General features: G+C 42.8%; 1 protein-coding gene across 2 annotated transcripts in view; it reads right to left on the bottom strand.

The window, feature by feature from the left end:
* LOC138510595 (metalloprotease TIKI1-like) overlaps positions 1 to 18,853 on the bottom strand; it is a 367,802-nt gene that overhangs the window by 30,019 nt on the left and 318,930 nt on the right. For both annotated transcript variants that reach the window (XM_069626362.1, XM_069626361.1), the window contains exon 5: positions 4,824 to 4,917. In XM_069626362.1, the coding sequence (XP_069482463.1) occupies positions 4,824 to 4,917 (94 nt within the window). The remainder of the gene's footprint in view (positions 1 to 4,823; positions 4,918 to 18,853) is intronic.

Below are 18,853 nucleotides of genomic sequence, written 5' to 3'. Positions count from 1 at the left end.
GGAAAGAAGTCCACGTTTTACTACTAATAAATCACAAAGAACCAATAGTTCTACAACATATGGCTTCACTCCAAATGCTTGCTCTAGATATACTACAAAGAGAGGCGAAAAATCAGCCTACAGAGTGGATGAAAAGATTAAACAAGACGACGAACTTAAACAATCTTATTTAACAACCCATCGAAACTATGCCCAAGACGAGAGACCGTCGGTACCGATTCAAAAAGCCACAGAGAAACATGCAGACCGGTTACCCTTGGCTTCTGAACAAACTCCAAAGGAAAACAAATGGTCATGGTTTCGCTCCATTTTAACATCAGGAGTCAAAAGATAGCAACCACCCGGGGGGACTTTGACGAAGAAATCCTCCCTCAACTCATCTGATCGAACTAACGTGAGCGACATCATAAGTATAGCATCTTGGAATACTAGAGGACATTGCCATCTCTCCAGGCCTGACTCGTATGATCTTGGCCTCCACGACATCATATGCCTTCAGGAAACATGGCTTATGGAAAAACCGGAATTAGATGGCTATCACATTGAATTCTCCCCGGCCTGTAAAGGTCCTTTGGGCCGTCCTTCTTCGGGCTTACTAACAGCGATTAAAACAGGTTCGGGTATAACCATCACAGAAGTTATAACTTGTAGCTATGAAATTCTGGCAGTGATGACCCTATGGAACTCTACATCCGTTCTCTACAACTCAAAAACAGCAGAGCGGGTAGCTATCATAAACATATATTGGAATCCTCAAAGGATCTCGACAATGAACATGTGCGATAAAGTGGCAAATATCATCGACGAGATCGCAATCAAATACAAATCGCCAAACATCCTGATTTGCGGAGATTTGAACGCGAATTGCCTGCAATCCAGTGAACCAGATGGGTCGGATTTGGAAAAATCATCTGCCTCATCTAGAGGCTTGGCGTGGAATAACATCATGAAATCCAGAAATCTGTTGAATGCGGCCTTCGTTACGCAGCAAAAATCACTGATTCCGACTTGGGAACGCGGCGGGTCCGCTACCACCCTTGACTACATCTTCGCCTCTAAATCGGTCTTTTGCAGTATAACTGCCTTTGAAGTTATCAAAACAAAGTACAGTGATCACAATTTACTTAACGTTTTCTGCAAAAGTAAACGCTCCACACTTCAATATTACGACTATGGAATTGAGACTAACTCTCAAAATACCCGCTTACGAATGACTGATTTCGATGTCCAAAAAGTCAATAACCTCTTTTCCATCCAAATGTCTGATCCTACATCCAGAATGGACCTGGCAAGAGCGAGCTACATTCCACTTCTTCTTCCATACAAGAAATCTAGAAAAATCAGTACTTATCCTTCCATTCAACACACTCATGAATACAATACAGTTTTAGTCTCCAAACGTCGAGCTATAAGAAAACTAAAGAGAGATGCAGTCATAAAGAATCTGCCAGCAATCTGGGAAAATCTTGCAACAGAAACTAGAAACTACAAACAATGGCTGAGAAACTCTAGAGATTTACTTTATCAATCTGACGCTGAGGCGATGTTAAAGGCTCTGGCAAGTAAAAAGCCCCGCGACTTCTGGTCTTTAATCAACAATCCACATAAACTTCAAAACTCGCAGATGATAAACCCAGTTACGGAAGAGAAATGGACGGAACATTTTCAAAAACTATTCGAGTCATTCAAAGGAAACACCTACGCATCTGAACAACTAAAAAATTCAGCTTGGATTGACCAGATTGAAATCGAGGAAATCAAATCAATCATTTTGAAACTGAAATCATCAAGAGCGCCGGGTCCTGACGGGCTCGCAAACTGTGACCTCAAACAAAACCCAGAGGAATGGGCGAACTTCATCTGCTCAATCTTTAAAATCTGCCGAGAAAGTAAAACTATTCCGGACTCATGGTCAAAAGCTCTGATTGTGCCGATTTTTAAAAAAGGAGCCAGAGACGATCCCTCGAATTACAGACCAATAGCCCTGTTAGATGTCATTGGGAAAGTTTTTGCTACAGTCCTACTGAATCATTTTCGCAAATGGGCAGCCACTGCTGATTGTTTTGACCTTTTCCAAACTGGATTCCAAAAAAATGCAAACACGAGTGCGAATATTCTGTGTTTGAACCTACTCAAAGACAGAGCTATGATAGGATCCACTCGAATCTACCTAGCGTTCGTTGATTTGTCGGCTGCTTTTGACAGAGTGAACAGGTCCAAACTGTGGTCCAAACTCAAGATTTGGAAATGCCCTGCGACCATTTTGAACCCAATAATCAAACTTCACTCTGAAACCAGTATAAAAGTACGCCTAAACAATCAAGGTTTAATGTCAAACTCTATCCCGACTTTTCAAGGTGTAAAACAGGGTTGTCCTCTGGCCCCTGCTCTGTTTATATCATTCCTAGGAGATTTCAAAGAGTCCCAAATTAAAATCAGATCCTTTCCGCCGAAAATAGGCAATACCGAGGTACCCAGACTACTATACGCGGATGATTTAATATTGCTTGATCAGACCCAGATTGGCTTGCAACGACAATTAGACAACCTTTCGACCTACACCACCGAAAACAACTTGGAAATCAATAAATCAAAAACCAAGATAATGATTCTCCAAAAACAAGGCACTAAAAGAAAAAAGAAAGTGGCCTCAAACTGGTTCCTTTATGGCACCAAAATAGAAGTGGTCGAGTCGTTCAAGTACCTCGGAATCCTTTTTGACAGCACAAAGTGGGCCAGGAGCCAGCAAAATGATCTTTGGGCGAAGGCAAAGAACTTAGCTGCGCAGCTGAGAGCGGTCGATCGGAAATATGGGAAATTTTCTCTGCTACCTGCTATCAACTTTTACAAGGCCAAGGTTATCCCCTCTTTGACTTACGGCATGGACGCCACCCCGTCTATTCCTCAGGGCCTCTGGGTCAAACTCGAAGGTTTCATTTGGAGATCGGTGCTGGGACTACCTAACTCTGTTGCTGTAGCTCCGATACGACGGGAACTTGGTCTTGTCTCTCTAAAAGCGGTGGTGGACACCGCAACTTTATATCTGTACAGGAAAGTCATCCACCCGGAGAGCCTAGAAATCTACCGAATAATTGCCGAAGAGATCGAGAAGGGTAAAAACCTAACGATGAATAAATGGGCACAGGATCAAAATTTGATATTGGAAGAAATTGCTTGCACTAAAGAAGAACTAAAATACAATCCTTGTAGGATTAAGACCAAACTACAGTGTAACGATTGGATCCAGACAATCGAAAAGTCAACTGGTAATAAATTATTAGCACATCTTCCTATGAATGGCAATAAATTGAAGGAACCTATGGCATACTGTAAACGATATCCCAACAAAGCCCTTATGAGAACCTTCCTAAAAGCCCGCCTCAACATTCTTCCGACGCAGGAAATTCTGGCGATCAGGACAAAATCCATGATAAATGCCTGTAGATTGTGCAAAAACGATGCAGAACCGGAATCCATCAGACATCTTCTAATGCTCTGTCCTGCCCTGAACCAAGAAAGGATGGCCTTTTTCAGTACCCTGACCGCTAACTCGTTTGCAAGTAATGAAAGTATCTGGTGGAATCGCTTGATAACCGGGGACAAGACAAGATGGCATACGGCATCAGCTAAATTGCTGAATCTAGCATTCCAAAAAATGACTTTGCCCACTATTACTTGAGATAGCATACTTTTATGGGTGGAAGTTGCTTCTTCATCTGAGTTCTTGTAAAAATCTAGTTCTGATTATATACAAGTAATAAAAAAAAAAAAAAAAAAAATAACTCGATGTTGATTGAGCAAAGAGAAAAAAGTATTAGAAAATAGCTCTCCAGCATCCACTGTTGCCAAGTTAATCGCTTCTGCTCCTTGTTGGATCGCACAAAATAGTTACCTAACCTCCAGGAGTAGCTAAGTCTAAATTATTCTGCCCTTAACAGCTCCTAAGGGAGCTAGTTCGGTTTGGTCTAGATATCCCTTCACCATATCCGACAAGATGAGTGAGGAGCCTTGACGTCTTTATTGATCAAAGTCTATGTATGAAATGTCCTTTTTTACAGGTGACAGAACTTATCTGATGATGGCTACCCCCAAAGATCAAACAGCATGGTGGAGAGCTCGTCTGCAGTTGGCAAGAATGGAGCGCTCTCCGGGTCTGCACTACAGCAACTGGCTCCCCTTCAAGGTGCCTGATAAATTTGCTTGGAAGAAGAAGTTGACCAACAGTCAAGCGGCTAGGCTGATATAGGGTCTCGGGTGAGCTGATCTCATTTCGCTGGTCCCGGGTGAGATACATTTGCTGCAATTGAAGTAGAAGGTGTATTTGAAGATATAGTGCATTAGGCAGAGGATCATTTGAGAACAAGCACCAACAACGCGATGAGAATTGATGAAGAGTTCAATTCCTAAGAGAGGGCTGACCTCAGCTCAGAAACACTATCTGAAAGTGCCAGATTAGAAAAAGGTGGAGGTTAGACAAGACTTTACACTTCAGGGCCTTTACTTTTGAACTATTTACCAAACCACATAGACAGCATTGCAAATCATCATTGCCTTCTTTGGGAAGGCCTGCATTATGCTCTTTTGCAAAGCGTTCCCTTAGCAGAACATAACTGGAAACTCCCCTTGATAGATTGGAAACATCTTTTCCCCTTCATGCCACACACAAACCCGCACGCCTACCTCCTGGAACAATTGCAAAGGTAAGAATCCTGAACATTTTATTGTTGGAATGGTGCAATCTGACACCTTAACAAAGAAATGTTTACAATAAAATAATATTAACACCTTCATCCCCAATACAGTGCCATGAATTGGTGAATTACCTGTTTATGATGGCGCGTCCAGCGGGCGTGTGATCCACTTTGTATCCATATCTCTTCAGAACATCGATTACAGTATTGTTACCCATGAAATGACCTGCAAGAAAAGCAAGACCTAAGAACGCATGACCTGAGAAAAACCTCAACTGCAACATCATAAAACACTACATTAAGAACCATCAAGGCGTTGCCTTCCTCTTGCATAGATGGTCATAGAGCATTGCATGAGAGTACAAATGATGCACATATACATGTGAGGAAGAGAAACCATCTGCACACCCTGCAATACAGTGAATAACACAACAGAGACAAGAGGAAGGGGGGAATGTTCAGTTTTGCCTCATGGGAATTGTCTCCTAGCGTACCTCTCCTGCAGAGTGTATACATATGTTGAGAGAGAATGCTTTAAGTGTGTTCTCAACTAAAAAAAAGGAGCTGACCAATGGTGGCCCCTACAACATGTGCATTAATTGATGTTGCTGGTGTCCTGCTCGTAAGCTAAGTGTGCTGAAGAGCATGTCAAAACTGTCAGAGGATGCATGAAGGAGCCTTTCAGTCCCTGGCCCGCTGTCCTTGCAGTAAATATGTGGGTCAGGAGAACTAGCAAGCACTGTGCATCTCATGCCATAGGCAACAGAGCCTAAGGGAAGGGAAGACACACCTATACCCCCCTTAGCATGTCACCCACTCGTGTGCCTGTAAGAAGGAGAAGATACAACCAACTAGCCCATATCAGAGAGGAATCTACTTCCTGGTGCCTGCTGTGTGACCCCTTGGCTCGACACATTAATGCACCTGTGCACCTGGTCGAAGTAAGGGACAACATGGCTGCTTCACAAAGTAGCCTGGTCAGGAACATTGAGCCAGACAATGTCTAGCTATCTCTTTTTGTGTGTATATTTAGACAGTTGTTGGCCTGGATGCAGTCTGCAGCTGGCCAGCAACTATGTGGGATTAGCAAAGTGAATTGCCCACCATCGGGAGCTCACATGAAGGGGTGCTGGTGAATGGTGACACTAGCTGCAGGTTGGGCTTTTTATGAGGCCTGTACGATATACGTCATGTTGCTTGAACATTTTAGCCAATGGGAATATAAAAAAGGATAACAGGGTGATTCCTTAGTTAGGCTGACAAAGCAATTTATTTGCAAGCTTTCACAACCTTCAGAGCACTTCATCCTGCATAGGAAGAATGACTCTCTTGTAAAAACAGGACAGATTATGAATTCACTTCAGGAATGCCTTATCTGTTTGTCTCTGTGGTGTGGTTCCATCACCAAGAGCCATGGACTATAGAAGTTATCCCATGCATTCTCAATGATGATGCATTCCTGGAGTAGCAGCTAATGGAGGTCCATCGAGTTGGGTGGGATGTGGTGAACATTTCTTAGTCCTCTGATTACATGGAGAGTAGCATGCGGTATGCTCCTCGTTGAGGCCAATTAGTTTGCAGGATTCCAGTGAGCAAGGAATTGGCAATGTCTAGCTGGGAGATCACCAGGGCCATTGTAATCATTTGGAAGTAACAAGAGCTCCCTCATATCAATGAGGACTTCAGGAGACTAACTGCTAGTGGCTCGGATAAGGGCACAATGCAAATCACCTGAATAGATCTGTGATTAATAGACATTCATGCATCCTCCATACCTGTCTCTAACTAGGAGTACGATTAGTGAGAAATGTGCCTCAACCCACCATAATTGTAGAGCTTGCAGGGACCCCCTTAGGACCACCCATAGAAAAGGTTAAAGAATAGAACTACACAAAAGAGATGCAGACTGTCTTCATGCCATGCCACTTATTTCATTTGTAAAACGATCAGACTTCATTTGTTGTCCAAATTGCAGCCTTGAGTCACAGGAAATCCGAAAATTCTATTGCTAATAACTTTTGCCTTGCATGACGGAGTTGGATTGACCAGCCCAACTACTTTGCATTAAACCGATTAATTCAAAATTGTGCTGGAGGGTGTGTGCACTAGAAAACACATTACTTCATGTACTCTGGGGTTGCCCTTTGATGCAGGATTTTTGGCTGAAGGCGAGAGCTAAACTGAAAGGGATCTTAAAGGTGGACATAGCAAATCACCCCTTTATTATGTATCTTGGGGCTCAATGATGCACTCCGGCAGGTCAGTACGCCGACTGAACTTAAATTGCTGACTCATCTCCTGCTGGCAGCCAAACTAGCTATTTGCCACTTCTAGAGGAAGACGGAACCCCCAACGATAAATTTGTGGCTTGACAAAGCTTGTAATGTTTTGCAATGGGGAAATTGTACGCCAATATAAATGACTCCTTAATGCCCTTCATTACTATGTGGAGGCCTCTTTTAAACTACATTCAAAAAGATTTCAACGCCCTTTCCTGCCTGGTGAGATTCGGTCAATTAATTTTATTGATTTACCCTGATCGGACAGCCCTGTACGCTACACTGTATATGTTGGTCATAAATTGGATTGATTTGACTTCTGGTTGCAATACTCCTGAGGGGGAGGAATGAGGGAAGAGGGATGGGGTGGGTTGTATACTGAACATTCGAGCATATAATACTGGCAAATGCCGGAGCTTGTTATGATTACAAATCAATAACATTTTGCTTTATCTTTGACGGGGAAGAGGGTGCCCCTTGCGCCCAAAAATATAGCTATATCTCACATGGTGCATTGCAGCAGAGAGGCTTTTAGAAATGAAAAGCCACCATTTGTCTTTGCTAGATGCAGGCAATTACTGGGGTAATACAAAAAACAAAAGGTGCTCAAAAAGTTATTTGGAGGATGAGAAAGGATGCAATTGCATTAGGCTAGAGGTTGGAAGGGGAAAGAGGATACCATGTGAAATTGGAGAGTTGGAGAGCATGTTACAGTTCGAACATTTTTGGATTATCACAGGAATACTGTGGCAATGTCACGAGATTCCCTTGGCTACAGCGGAGGAAACGCTCGGAAACAATAATGCGTCACATGAACAAAAGAGTAAAGGGGTTAATGGGAGAGGGACAGGAAGGGAAAAAGCAGCTGACAGGAGAGGGGGCACCATGGAAAGAGGAGGGGGCACTTGGTGAGTGCCTGAGAAGACTGATAAGTTTCGGATTATCAGGTGAATGCCTCGGCCATGGGTAGTTCATTGCCGCTGTATGTGTAGTTCATTGCCATTAGTGGGAGAATATCAGGGAATCCTGCAGGAATCGGCAGAGAGTGAAAACAAAGGAAATCCTACACCTACAGTGATCACATCTACTAGTCAGGGAGTAATTGGCCTTTGTGCCACTGAAAGAAACCACCAAAGAAACGTATTGGTGCAACAAGTAAATGTGAACAATGCCGAAGGCCATGGCTAGTGGACCCCAAAGAAACTATATTATAACAAAATCCTTGAAATTACGTGAAAAAACTTCAGTTGAGAGTTTAGGTGATCGGATTTAACGTGAAAAAAACATAGCAACAAAACCTTTGAAATTCAGTGAAAAAACTTTTGTTAAGAAAGAGTTAAGGTGATCAGATTTAACACAACAAAACCCGTGAAATTCAGCACTCGCATTTGAAGCAAAACCACCTTAACTTTGTACCACCCACAAAAAAAGATGTACACACACCACAATAATGTTTATAAGCACTTTCATAACAAATATTCTGAAGCTCCTTTAGGTGGGCCTTTAATTCATTTTTTTAAACAGTTTTTCTGTTCCTGTGGATATTTTTTTTTATGTTCTGCACTGAATCCGACCGACGTCTTCAAATTAAAAACAAAAAAAGAAAAAATGCTTGGGTCTTCCCTCTCAAGCAAGGACCGCAAAATCATTTAAGAAGTGCTTGTAATGACTCTAACATTATTATAATGGTCCTGCAGAGGAGAGAAGGCCTCCACAAGGCTGGTGCCATTTTGAATTCGTCGTTTCTACTGTCACTCTTTGATCACATCGACGGTACAAAAGAGTGACAACAAAAACGGTCAATATAATATGGCCAACTCATGTTAGGAAATGACATGCATGTGCTCCGAACAAATTAGTAATGATATGAATGTGAAGAGGATGGGACGCTAGCAAAGCAACTGCCTGGATGTGTATGTTTCTATAAATTACATCTTTAGCACTTATATTTTATGTTCTTCATTTTGACTTCCAGATGACACTAGTGTGGCACATATGACCAAAACAAAAACAAAAGAAAATGGAGCAAAATGAGGAAACTCACTTGAAATAATAGATTATTTTCAATTATAGTAAATTCTCGAGATTTGTTGCATTTCTGAAATGGGGATGCACCAGGCACTTAGTGAAAGGAGGTTAATTAATTTGCGATTCATGGAATCATATCAGCTACTAAATCCTCTAAAATAGATGACCCTTAAAAAATCTGTACAGTAAAACTAAAGACACCTTTATAACTTAACAGAACATTTCCCCACAAAACAGACATTGCGTGAGGGCAGATTGTTTGCTTCGGAAATCAAGCAGAGCGCAAAAGTTTGCATGAGTGCACAAATTAGAAAATATTGGTCACAACTATCTCACAATATGTCTTGCTTAATGGCATATCATGTACATATTAAATTTTCTTCTTTTTCACATATTAAATTGAATGCATTTCTTAATAGCAACTCAGTTTATAAAATGCACCTGCAAGTAGCTAGAAAAGTGATGAAAGATGGTTCTACTGCTAATTAGTAATAATAAATATCATATGATGTCAATTGTCATTGTTGGTGCTTAACGAGAGACCATTCAGTGCTCCTTAACTAATGGTACACAGTTGACCTTCTTCTACAAAAATACACAGAGCCATCTGCTGCCCTTCACAGTGAACATCCCTAAATAAAAGGCTGCGATTGGGACCAGTGGCCTTTACCTTCCTTTTATTTTTAGTTTATACGATTTTATTATATTGAAAGCACAGATCAACAATCTCAATGACAATAACAGGCAAATAAATACTATGGCTAGAAAATATAAATGAGAATTTGACAATCAATAACCATTAAATGGTGAAAGAAGTAGCCAATTGAGATAAATACTGAAAGGAAAAGAGGAGAGCGAGAGAGAGAAACAAAAACAGGTCTTCATGAAGTGAAGCGATAAGGAAGAAAACAAATTCACAGCGATAGCATCGATAATGTAGCTAATGAAATCTATAACTGGGTTAGGTATTTACATCAGTCAAATAGATGACAAAGTATTGCCATTTCTGCTCATGTTTAACAGAGAGCGAGGGTGAATTGGCATTTTAGTCCTCAATTCTATGAACATCACATATATTGCTCCACCACCCGTTGATGGAAATCTGAGTAAAATCTTTCCAATTGGATGTAATTAAGCGGATATCAAGGAGTAGGAATAGGTCAAAAATAATAGAAGATGTTTTGATTTTCCCAGCATTGACTGCTAAACTTCCCAAGAGAATGTGTGCTAAACATAGCACCATAGAAATGTGGGGGTTACCCTTCTAAGGTTTCACATCAAACGCTCTTGATGCTTAGCGAGAGCAGACAACCAGGAGCATGATGGGAAGTGATAGCTTTCACCATGAATGTGCAGTGTTGTGAACCCGCCAGGGTTCACAACTCAGATAGAGGAAGCGAGGTGGAGAAGGGCATTCGCTGCGCGCTGGGCTCGCTCTTATTATTTCTTTCTGAATAAATGAACGAGACATATTTCTGTTGAACTCCTTTCAGCATACATTTCCCTGTGCGTTACCCCCACAAAATATATATCACAAACACGAATGGCCACACTCGCACTAAAAATAAAACAAATACTTTTTCAATGTCCAATGTGGGAAGACGCTCATACTAGAAATGTGTGTAACATGGGGGTCTGGCGCTAGGGCTTCTGGTTTCCTATTTCTAGAATGAGTTGGCCCACCCATGCCTAGGAATGTCAATTCACAAACATGGAGAGGGTAGCGGGAATTGCAAACACCCACAGCAACAGATGTCACTTGCCTTGTGACCCTGATGACAAGACAGAAAGTGGCACCCCGTGGGATTTGGTGCGATGGCCTTTCAGGAAATGCCATAGTGGAAGTAAAACAAAACTCCAATAAGCGTATGCGTGATAAAATAACAAGTGGTTAATAAAGCACTATTTTAATTACGTACTATATTTTAGCTATTGTGCTGACATGATACTGCTGCTGTCATATGCCAGTACATCCTAATGGCCTCCAGCAATGGCCATTTTCATCTGAAAATATTTCCCAACAGGCTGCTTTTCCGACCCGCGGCCTGTCTGGACATAGTGTATATGTTATTTGTACATGCTTATATGGAGATGGGAGGGCAAGTACTGAGGGGGTGGGGGGGAGTGAGAAGGAAACAGGGATGATTCTCTGTTGGTATGCAGTGAGCATTGTTAGGGATGGGTTGGAGATGTCAGGAGAGAGGGTGGAGTCACGGGAGGGAATTTAGCAGGACTTTGAGGAAGACCAGGGGATGTGGCTGTGTCCCCAGCAGAAGAAGTGTGAGCTGGGGGTGGACCAAGGTGGGTGAAGGGGAGAAGGGGTTTTGGGGGTGACTCCCACATGAGAACAGGGACCTGAGGGGGAGCGGACCGGCAAACAATGTCTTGTCACGGTAGGAAAGCTGGGAACGGGAACACAGGCTTCCAAACTGGGACTTCGATGAGACATTATGGATTCCAACCTTCCAACGGCACACAGTTACATGGCAAGTGCAGCCTCTTATTTGCAGTTAGTGGAATTGTATTCCTGTTATAGCCTCACAAGCCAAGTACAGTTAGAATATGCAAGAGACATTGGGCCTCATTACGAGGTGGGCGGTAAGGGATTACTGGCACTGGTAAGGGCACCGGTGCCGGTAATCCCTTACCGCCCTACTACGAGGTCCCTTAGCGGTTCCCTTCCTTAACGCCTGGTTTTACCAGGCGTTATGGAAGGGAACAGCAAAGGGACTTCAGAGCTAATAACGGTACTGCAATTTGCGGTACCATTATTAGCACCTTCCCCCTTCCCATTGAGCCCTATGGAGGCTGAAATGGGAATGGGGAATGGACACGGACACGGTACCGGTATTGGAGGTAGTCATGGCGCCATGACTACCTCCAACCTCGTAATGAGGACCATTATCTACCCAAAGTTACTGCGTCCCTTTTTTCCTGTTTATTTTATGTATTCATTGATCATTTGTAAGACGCTTATACAACAGAATCGTGTTTCCAAGTGCCACAACGCAAATGGGGAGGGAACAGGGGAGTAAATATATAACACAAAGTATACAAACGTGGTCCTACTAGGCCTTGTGGCATTCAGACGTGGAAGTGCAATGAAGAGAAGTGCAGGAGGTAAGGAAGGGAGGTACGGGGAGGAGGGAATTGGGGATGGGCAAGGGGTGGTGAGCCTGGTAGTAAAGTGCAAGGGGTGCTAGGGAGGAGACCACTGGCTAAGGGATGGGCAAAAGGATCCCAAGGAGTGGGATGCACAGCTGCCAGGCAGGGGGCACACAGTGGCAGTGCTGAATGGATGCTGGATGCTTCCTGTCCCTCCTCTGGACTCTTTCGTGACCTCTGTGACTCTCTCTTTCAATTCTTCCCTCTGGCCCGACTCACTATGCAGGGCACACTCTGGATGTTCTCATCAACTCTGACCTCCCTCTCTCTAACCATCTCACCACTCCTCTCTCCTGGAGCAATCACTTTCTCCTTTCCTCCCATCTCTCCCTCTACCCCGCAAGCCAAGCCAGCTCCAACACTGCCACCTACCTTCTCGGTCATCCGGCCTATGAAGCATGTGTCAGTTGAGGCTTCAGCTGCCACTTTCTCTCCCCTGCCTCCACCTCTTGCTGACTCTTATACTGACACTCCCCTTTCCAAGCTCCACTCTGCTATCTCTGACTCTCTTGATGTTCTTGCCCCTGTCATGAGGATCTGCATGAAGCCCAAAGCCTAGTGCAACTCCTGGTACGACTCTGACCTCATCACCCTTAAACACAAGTGTAGGGTGGCTTAGACAAAATGGTGTGCATCCTGTGCATCCTCTGACAAACTGACCTTCCACCTGCTCCAAAGGCAATACGGTCTCTCTGTCCGCACTAAGAAGAGAGCCCACATCCAAGCCCACATCTCTGCGGCATCTAACAACTCAGACAAACTCTTTAAAATCTGCAAGTAGCTGGCCAGTACTGCTGCAGTCTCCACCTCGCCTGTCCCCTCCCAGGCCCTCTGCACGGCCCTGGCTTCTCATTTCATCTCTAAAACCCAGGACATCCTGTCCACCCTCTTGTCCTCTCCTCCTCTTCCCGCTTCTCTCTGCGCTACCTCTGCTACCCCTGCAGTCACCTCTCCTCCCTCTTTCTCTTCCTTTCCTCTGTTCTCCCCTGACGAGATTTCTAGACAAGTCCGATCTATGAAAGTCTCGTCAAAACAGGTTCTTCCCTGTTCGTCCAAAACCATCAAAGACCATATTGACACCCTCGCTCCTGCCCTGGCTGACCTCTGCAACCACTCCTTGGTCTCTGGAGCCTTCTCCTCCCCTCTAAAGCACTCTCTTGTGTACCCTCTTCTCAAGAAACCCACAGCCGACCCCTCCTGCCTGGTTAACTATCGCCCAATCTCTATCACTTTACTGGGCAAACTCCTGGAAAAGCTGGCCATCTCCCAGCTTAATCTTCACACTGATTCTGTTGGTTGTCTCCACGACCATCAGTCTGGCTTCTGAGCAGCCAAAAGCACAGAAACTGCTCTCCTGAAAATCCATGAAGACCTGCTCTCCAACCTTGATTCTAATCTTCCCTCCGTCCTCATCCTACTCGATCTCTTTCTGCCTTTGACATGGGCAACCATCCCATCCTGCTCAACCGCCTCTGTGATAACCTGGGTATCACTGATCAGGCCCTGGCCTGGCTGACCTCGTTCCTTTCAAACCGACCCTCCCATGTCCAACTTCGGTCCTTCCTTTCCTATATCTCACTCTCCATCTGTGGTGTTCCCCAGAAGTCTAACCTCTCTCCCTGGCTTTTCAACCATTTCCTAGCACCCCTCGCCCACCGCATTGCCGCTCTCTCCTCCAACTTTCAATGCTATGCGGATGACACTCAGCTATTCACCCCAGAGACCACAATCTGGCTGCCACCCTAGTGGAAGCAAAAATGTTCCTATACACAGACAAGTCTTGGCACTTTAAGACCTCTATGATGGTGATGTGTACAGTATAAAACAATAATAATATAACATAACATTGCATGACTATTTTAAGTTATGACCTCAGACATTGCTATGGAATTAATACACAAACAAAACAACGACTAGATATGGAATATTGACATGCTGCAATATTGGGATGGGATAGAACTCTAAATATTCAAATTAAGATAAGTTACAATTCTAAAACCATTGTCTATTTCCTTATTTTAGTTATACGTCTCATTCTCATCCAAAATGAGAAGGTTCTGTTCTTTATTTTGGTAGCTCGCTCGCTCTTCTTTCTTGCCTTTTCTCCACCTGTCTTGGAACATTTATTTTGTTTAAATCATACTTATTGTTTTTATTGTGTTGGTATGGCAGATACAGTATATTACCCATGAGAGTCTTAGTAGTAATGGCCACTGTGGGTGGAGGGATCTCCCACCAAGAACTTGTATCTTGTTGGGAGAGCCATACATGTATTTTGGGAGTCAAATCTTAGACATTTGGTTGCATAATATTTTAATTGTTCCAAGAATCTTTCTTTGCCTGTAGTATCGTTGGAAGTTTCCATTTGTGGCAGTGTGTGTCTACTAATGACACATAGTTTCTAGTCTCACAACACACTGTATGGCCACAGCCAAGGCTCCAGATTAGATCAGGCATATGCAACAGCACTATTTCTAATCACTAGTTAGATGCTACGTGAAATCAAGTTCTGCCTGAGTAAGCCTTCTGGTTAAACTTGGAAACTGACCCAAATACATACTAACAAGAACGAGGTAGATAACACTACGCATTCACTTATGCTTTCCTCTACCTATAAGAGGTGTTCAAGAACTGCACCCAGTACTAAAAGGTAAATAAAGGTGCTCCTCTTCAGTGCTTCTGGAATCTACAGCTTGTAGTGCACCCCTCCGGTGGCAGAGGCCAGTAGTAGTAGCCTCATTTCACATGTAAGTATGCATGGTTAATGAAGACAGAGCTGCTCACTTGCAATTCTCACTACACTCGTGAACATTTCTACAGACAGATGCAAACCAATCTCAGCTGATGATCCCCAAATGTACCAGCACCATTACTTCTATATCCATGCCAGCCATCAAAACTCCCAGGGTGTATCACTCAAGCCACATCCCATATCTGCCAGTAGTCTCAGCACTGCAAATTTCAATAAAATACATTAGATGATCAAAAGAAATCAAATTGCCTGTTGAAGTAGGCGACAATGCAAATCACAGTGAGCCAGTGTAGTATACATACCCATTAAAAATGGCCATTTCCGCAGTACTCCTGTTGCCAGGAAGTAACTACCACATCGCTTTTGCGTAACCTGTGACATAAAGTCGTGTTACAGTATGAATCTTGTTGGTCTGCTAACAGGCCACTCAGAAGCTAAGCCCCTCTACTGGAAAGGGAACCAAAGATCCCTCTTAGCAGATGTCCTCTAACCCCAACCTCACACATACACTTTCACCCGTTTCAGACGGAAGAATACACTAACTGCTCACTGCCCTTTGCATCCTCAGCAAAGGACTGGATGAAGCAAATCACTAAGCAGTGCTGGCTTGGGAATCATTGGGATGCCAGTGCTGTTCCTCAAGTCACTCAGAATATGCAATAGACTCTAACGCGTAGTGTCTCACTCCATCAAAGGTGCCTCACCTTCCCCACACTATGAATGGAAAACCAGCCCTAAATGCACTAGTAGTCATTTATATAGCACCTTTTACCTTTTGTATGGCTTCAACGCACTTGTGGTGGGAACATCCTCGGGGACAGAAGTCCAGGTATGCGAACATTCTCAGAAAAAAAAGGATAAGAATTCATGTGTGCATTTGGCCAAGATTAGGAAGTAGGTGGGCTGGCTAGGCTCCAGTAAGCAACCCAAGAGTTCAGGCACATGCAAGGGTGCTGTTTGAGATCACAAAATTGCGCTAGTGCAAGAGACTCATTATATGTCCAGCTAGACCAAATATGTCGTAGGTTGTCACTGTATTCTAATGGCAGAGGTGTTGAGGCAAGTCTAGTGTAAGGAAGCAAAGACAAAAGTGTCCAGCTAGGCTGAATTTGTCACAGTCGTAGCTGCATTCTAATGTGTGTGGATGGATATCCATTCCTGCGCAGATATCCACCAAAGTGGTGCATTATACGTATCTTAGACTCAGATGGAGCTTATCTTTGATGTCAATGTGTGATCAGAACTAGTTCCCTTAGGCCACCTTTGTGTGTGCCTCTTTCTCAATGTTTTCACTCTTAAATAGTAATCTGAATGGCTTGATCTTACAGACATGGCGTTAGAAGTGATAGAGCACACAGTACTTGGTGCTTTCAGACTGCTTGGCTCTGCAGTCATGTGTATTTGTATGTATAGTATTTTGCAGAATATAAATAATGGCTACAAATATCATGGTAGAAATCCAATGTGACGATGTCGCACTGTAGGCCCAAGAGCCAGAGGCATTTGTATGATTTCATATACATAGAAGGCAGAGTTCAGCAGGGTCTCCACACTTTATTGCCCAATATGTAAATAAAAGGCTAAAGAATTTGCCTAGGGTTTCTGGCACCAGACCTCATACATAGAAGCCCAAATTCAGATGTTTTGAAACTGAATCTGCTTTTATGCATGCATGTGTAGTCAGAGAGTGTGGCAGGCATTAATATTGTGCAATGTGGAAGAGTACATAGTTGAAGTATGTCCTAGGTGGGAATGCAGTATCAGGTGTCATGTATAGGAGTAGGAGGTATGCTCTAATCATAGTAATGTCTTTATGTCACTGAACTTTGTGCATTCACAATGTGAGGAAATGACTACTGCTCTGCAGGAGCACGGGGTAGTGGTTTCTAAACTCCTACTCTGCTCCACACTTCTACTAATCCAGCAATGAGCTCAATCAAAAAAAAGACACAGGCACAACATGAACCACCATTTTAAAGTAGAGGGCAGGCTGAACTCTTCAATATGGTATGAGTCAGCAATGAAGCATACAAACAACAATAGTACTGTGGTACCAAAATAAATGTCCATTCAAGGTTCTATAAAAAATAGTAGTCTTTAGTTAAATTAACAGTACACTACAAACCACCCTTGTAAAGAAATGCACCGTCTAAAAGGAGGCACTCTGTTTATGGCGACAGTGGTCTGCTGACAATTGTCTTTTGCAGCAATGTTGAAATTCAACGATATTGCTGAAAAGGGGTCTTAAATGCTCCCAGGGCCTTTTAAAGCAGGGCAAGAGTAAAGAACAAATGAGGCGAGTCAGCTCAAAAATGAATCAAAGTGGTTTGAAAGGCATTGAGGGTCAAAGGCAGCTCATGCAAATGTGGATGAGTTAACTCAAAAAGCGGTTTGAGATGGGAAACAGAGCCCAATGCCATTGCTTTGCTTCTGGGTTGCTGTTGGGCCGAGTAGAAGTTCTCAGAAAACAAAGTAAGTCCTTCGTCTGCCCTTCCAAGCCATGAAGGTTGCTAGTGGGCACTTCCAGAGGCTACAGCTTCCAGAGAGCAAAGTCCTGAGTACTACTATCGAGGCAGCAAGCAGGCCTTGTCCAAAAAGCTTTCCAATCAATAAAGAAAGGGAGCCTCTAAGCCTGGACCTAAAATCATGTCGTAAGGGGACTCCAATCCTAGACAGTAATACACAAATGTCTGACAGTTGTGGGGGTCACTGGAAAGCCAGTTGAATAAAAAGACATACAATTGCTTTTGCAAAACTACTGAAGCAAATCTCTTGCTAGAACCAGGTTTATCCCTTGTGGACAAGTCACTGCACACTTAGGTTTAGCATTATTAGTAATGTGTAGTTACTATGAATGTTTATGTAAAGTCATCAAATTGACCTATCATCCAGTCTGTTAATGGTGGGCACAGGTATAAAAGATGCAATCCAAATGTATTTTGGAGCATTCTCTCAGGGAAATAACGCATCTGAAATTGAACATGCAGTGAAGTTTGAATAAAATGGGTTTCCCTGTAACATGGAAAGTACTCAATGAAATGTTTCCTAACTACCTGCCTAATATGTATTCCTCGATCTTTCAAACAGCTGTAAATACATAACAAAGTAGTTCAATTTATGTGACTAGGCATGCCAATTTCAAAGAACCATAACAACTTGCTACGTTCTTAATATGTACTGCAAGGTCATTCCCAACTATGTGCTACTGTGTAGTAACTCTGTTATTGAGGTATCACTGAAATGCAAGTAACGAATATAAAGCTAAGGGGTTTAAATGATAAGTGCATAATGCGATCATATTGTACATTAAAAAGTGTACATAAAGTTGCAGGTCAGATACCTCTAGCTGGGGAGACTCTTCTGCAATGTTTTGTCTGTGGTACACCGTCACTGTACGCAGTGAAGATCTTTGAAAGTAAAATGGTGTTCTAACACACATATGCATGTTTGGTGATGTCACATGCAATGATGCTATAAATATGATGATGTCATATGTGTGTGACATGCCACGCTGTCATGAATTGTTGTTGATATATTGGTAGCTTAGCTAAACGCAATATCATGGATGCAATAGTGTCATATGCTGATTGAATGTAACTTGACACTTACCAAGTGGTTATTAATATTGTCAAAATATCAGTGTCCCGTATGTAAAACTTCTGAAAGGTTACATAACATTATTTGTAGCATGTGTATATTATAAATCATTATCTGATGATGTAACTAAAAGATGTAAATCTTTCAAAGCATCTGCTCTCATTGAGATCTAAACAATCTTAAAAGGCAACATTATAGCATGCCTTTTTTTAAATCAAAGTTAATTTTATCTGAGGACAATTTTCATCAATGGATCTATAATGTTTATAAGAAACATTCTTAATTTTTCATTCATTCCTGGTGGAACTACAAAATTCCATCTGTCTATCCAAAATGCCTCT

This window comes from Ambystoma mexicanum, chromosome 6p (assembly GCF_040938575.1).
Source record: "Ambystoma mexicanum isolate Mex_15411 chromosome 6p, UKY_AmexF1_1, whole genome shotgun sequence".
Lineage (NCBI taxonomy): Eukaryota > Metazoa > Chordata > Amphibia > Caudata > Ambystomatidae > Ambystoma > Ambystoma mexicanum.
The sequence above is the reverse complement of the archived record's forward strand: the minus strand, read 5'-3'. Positions and strand labels throughout refer to the sequence as shown.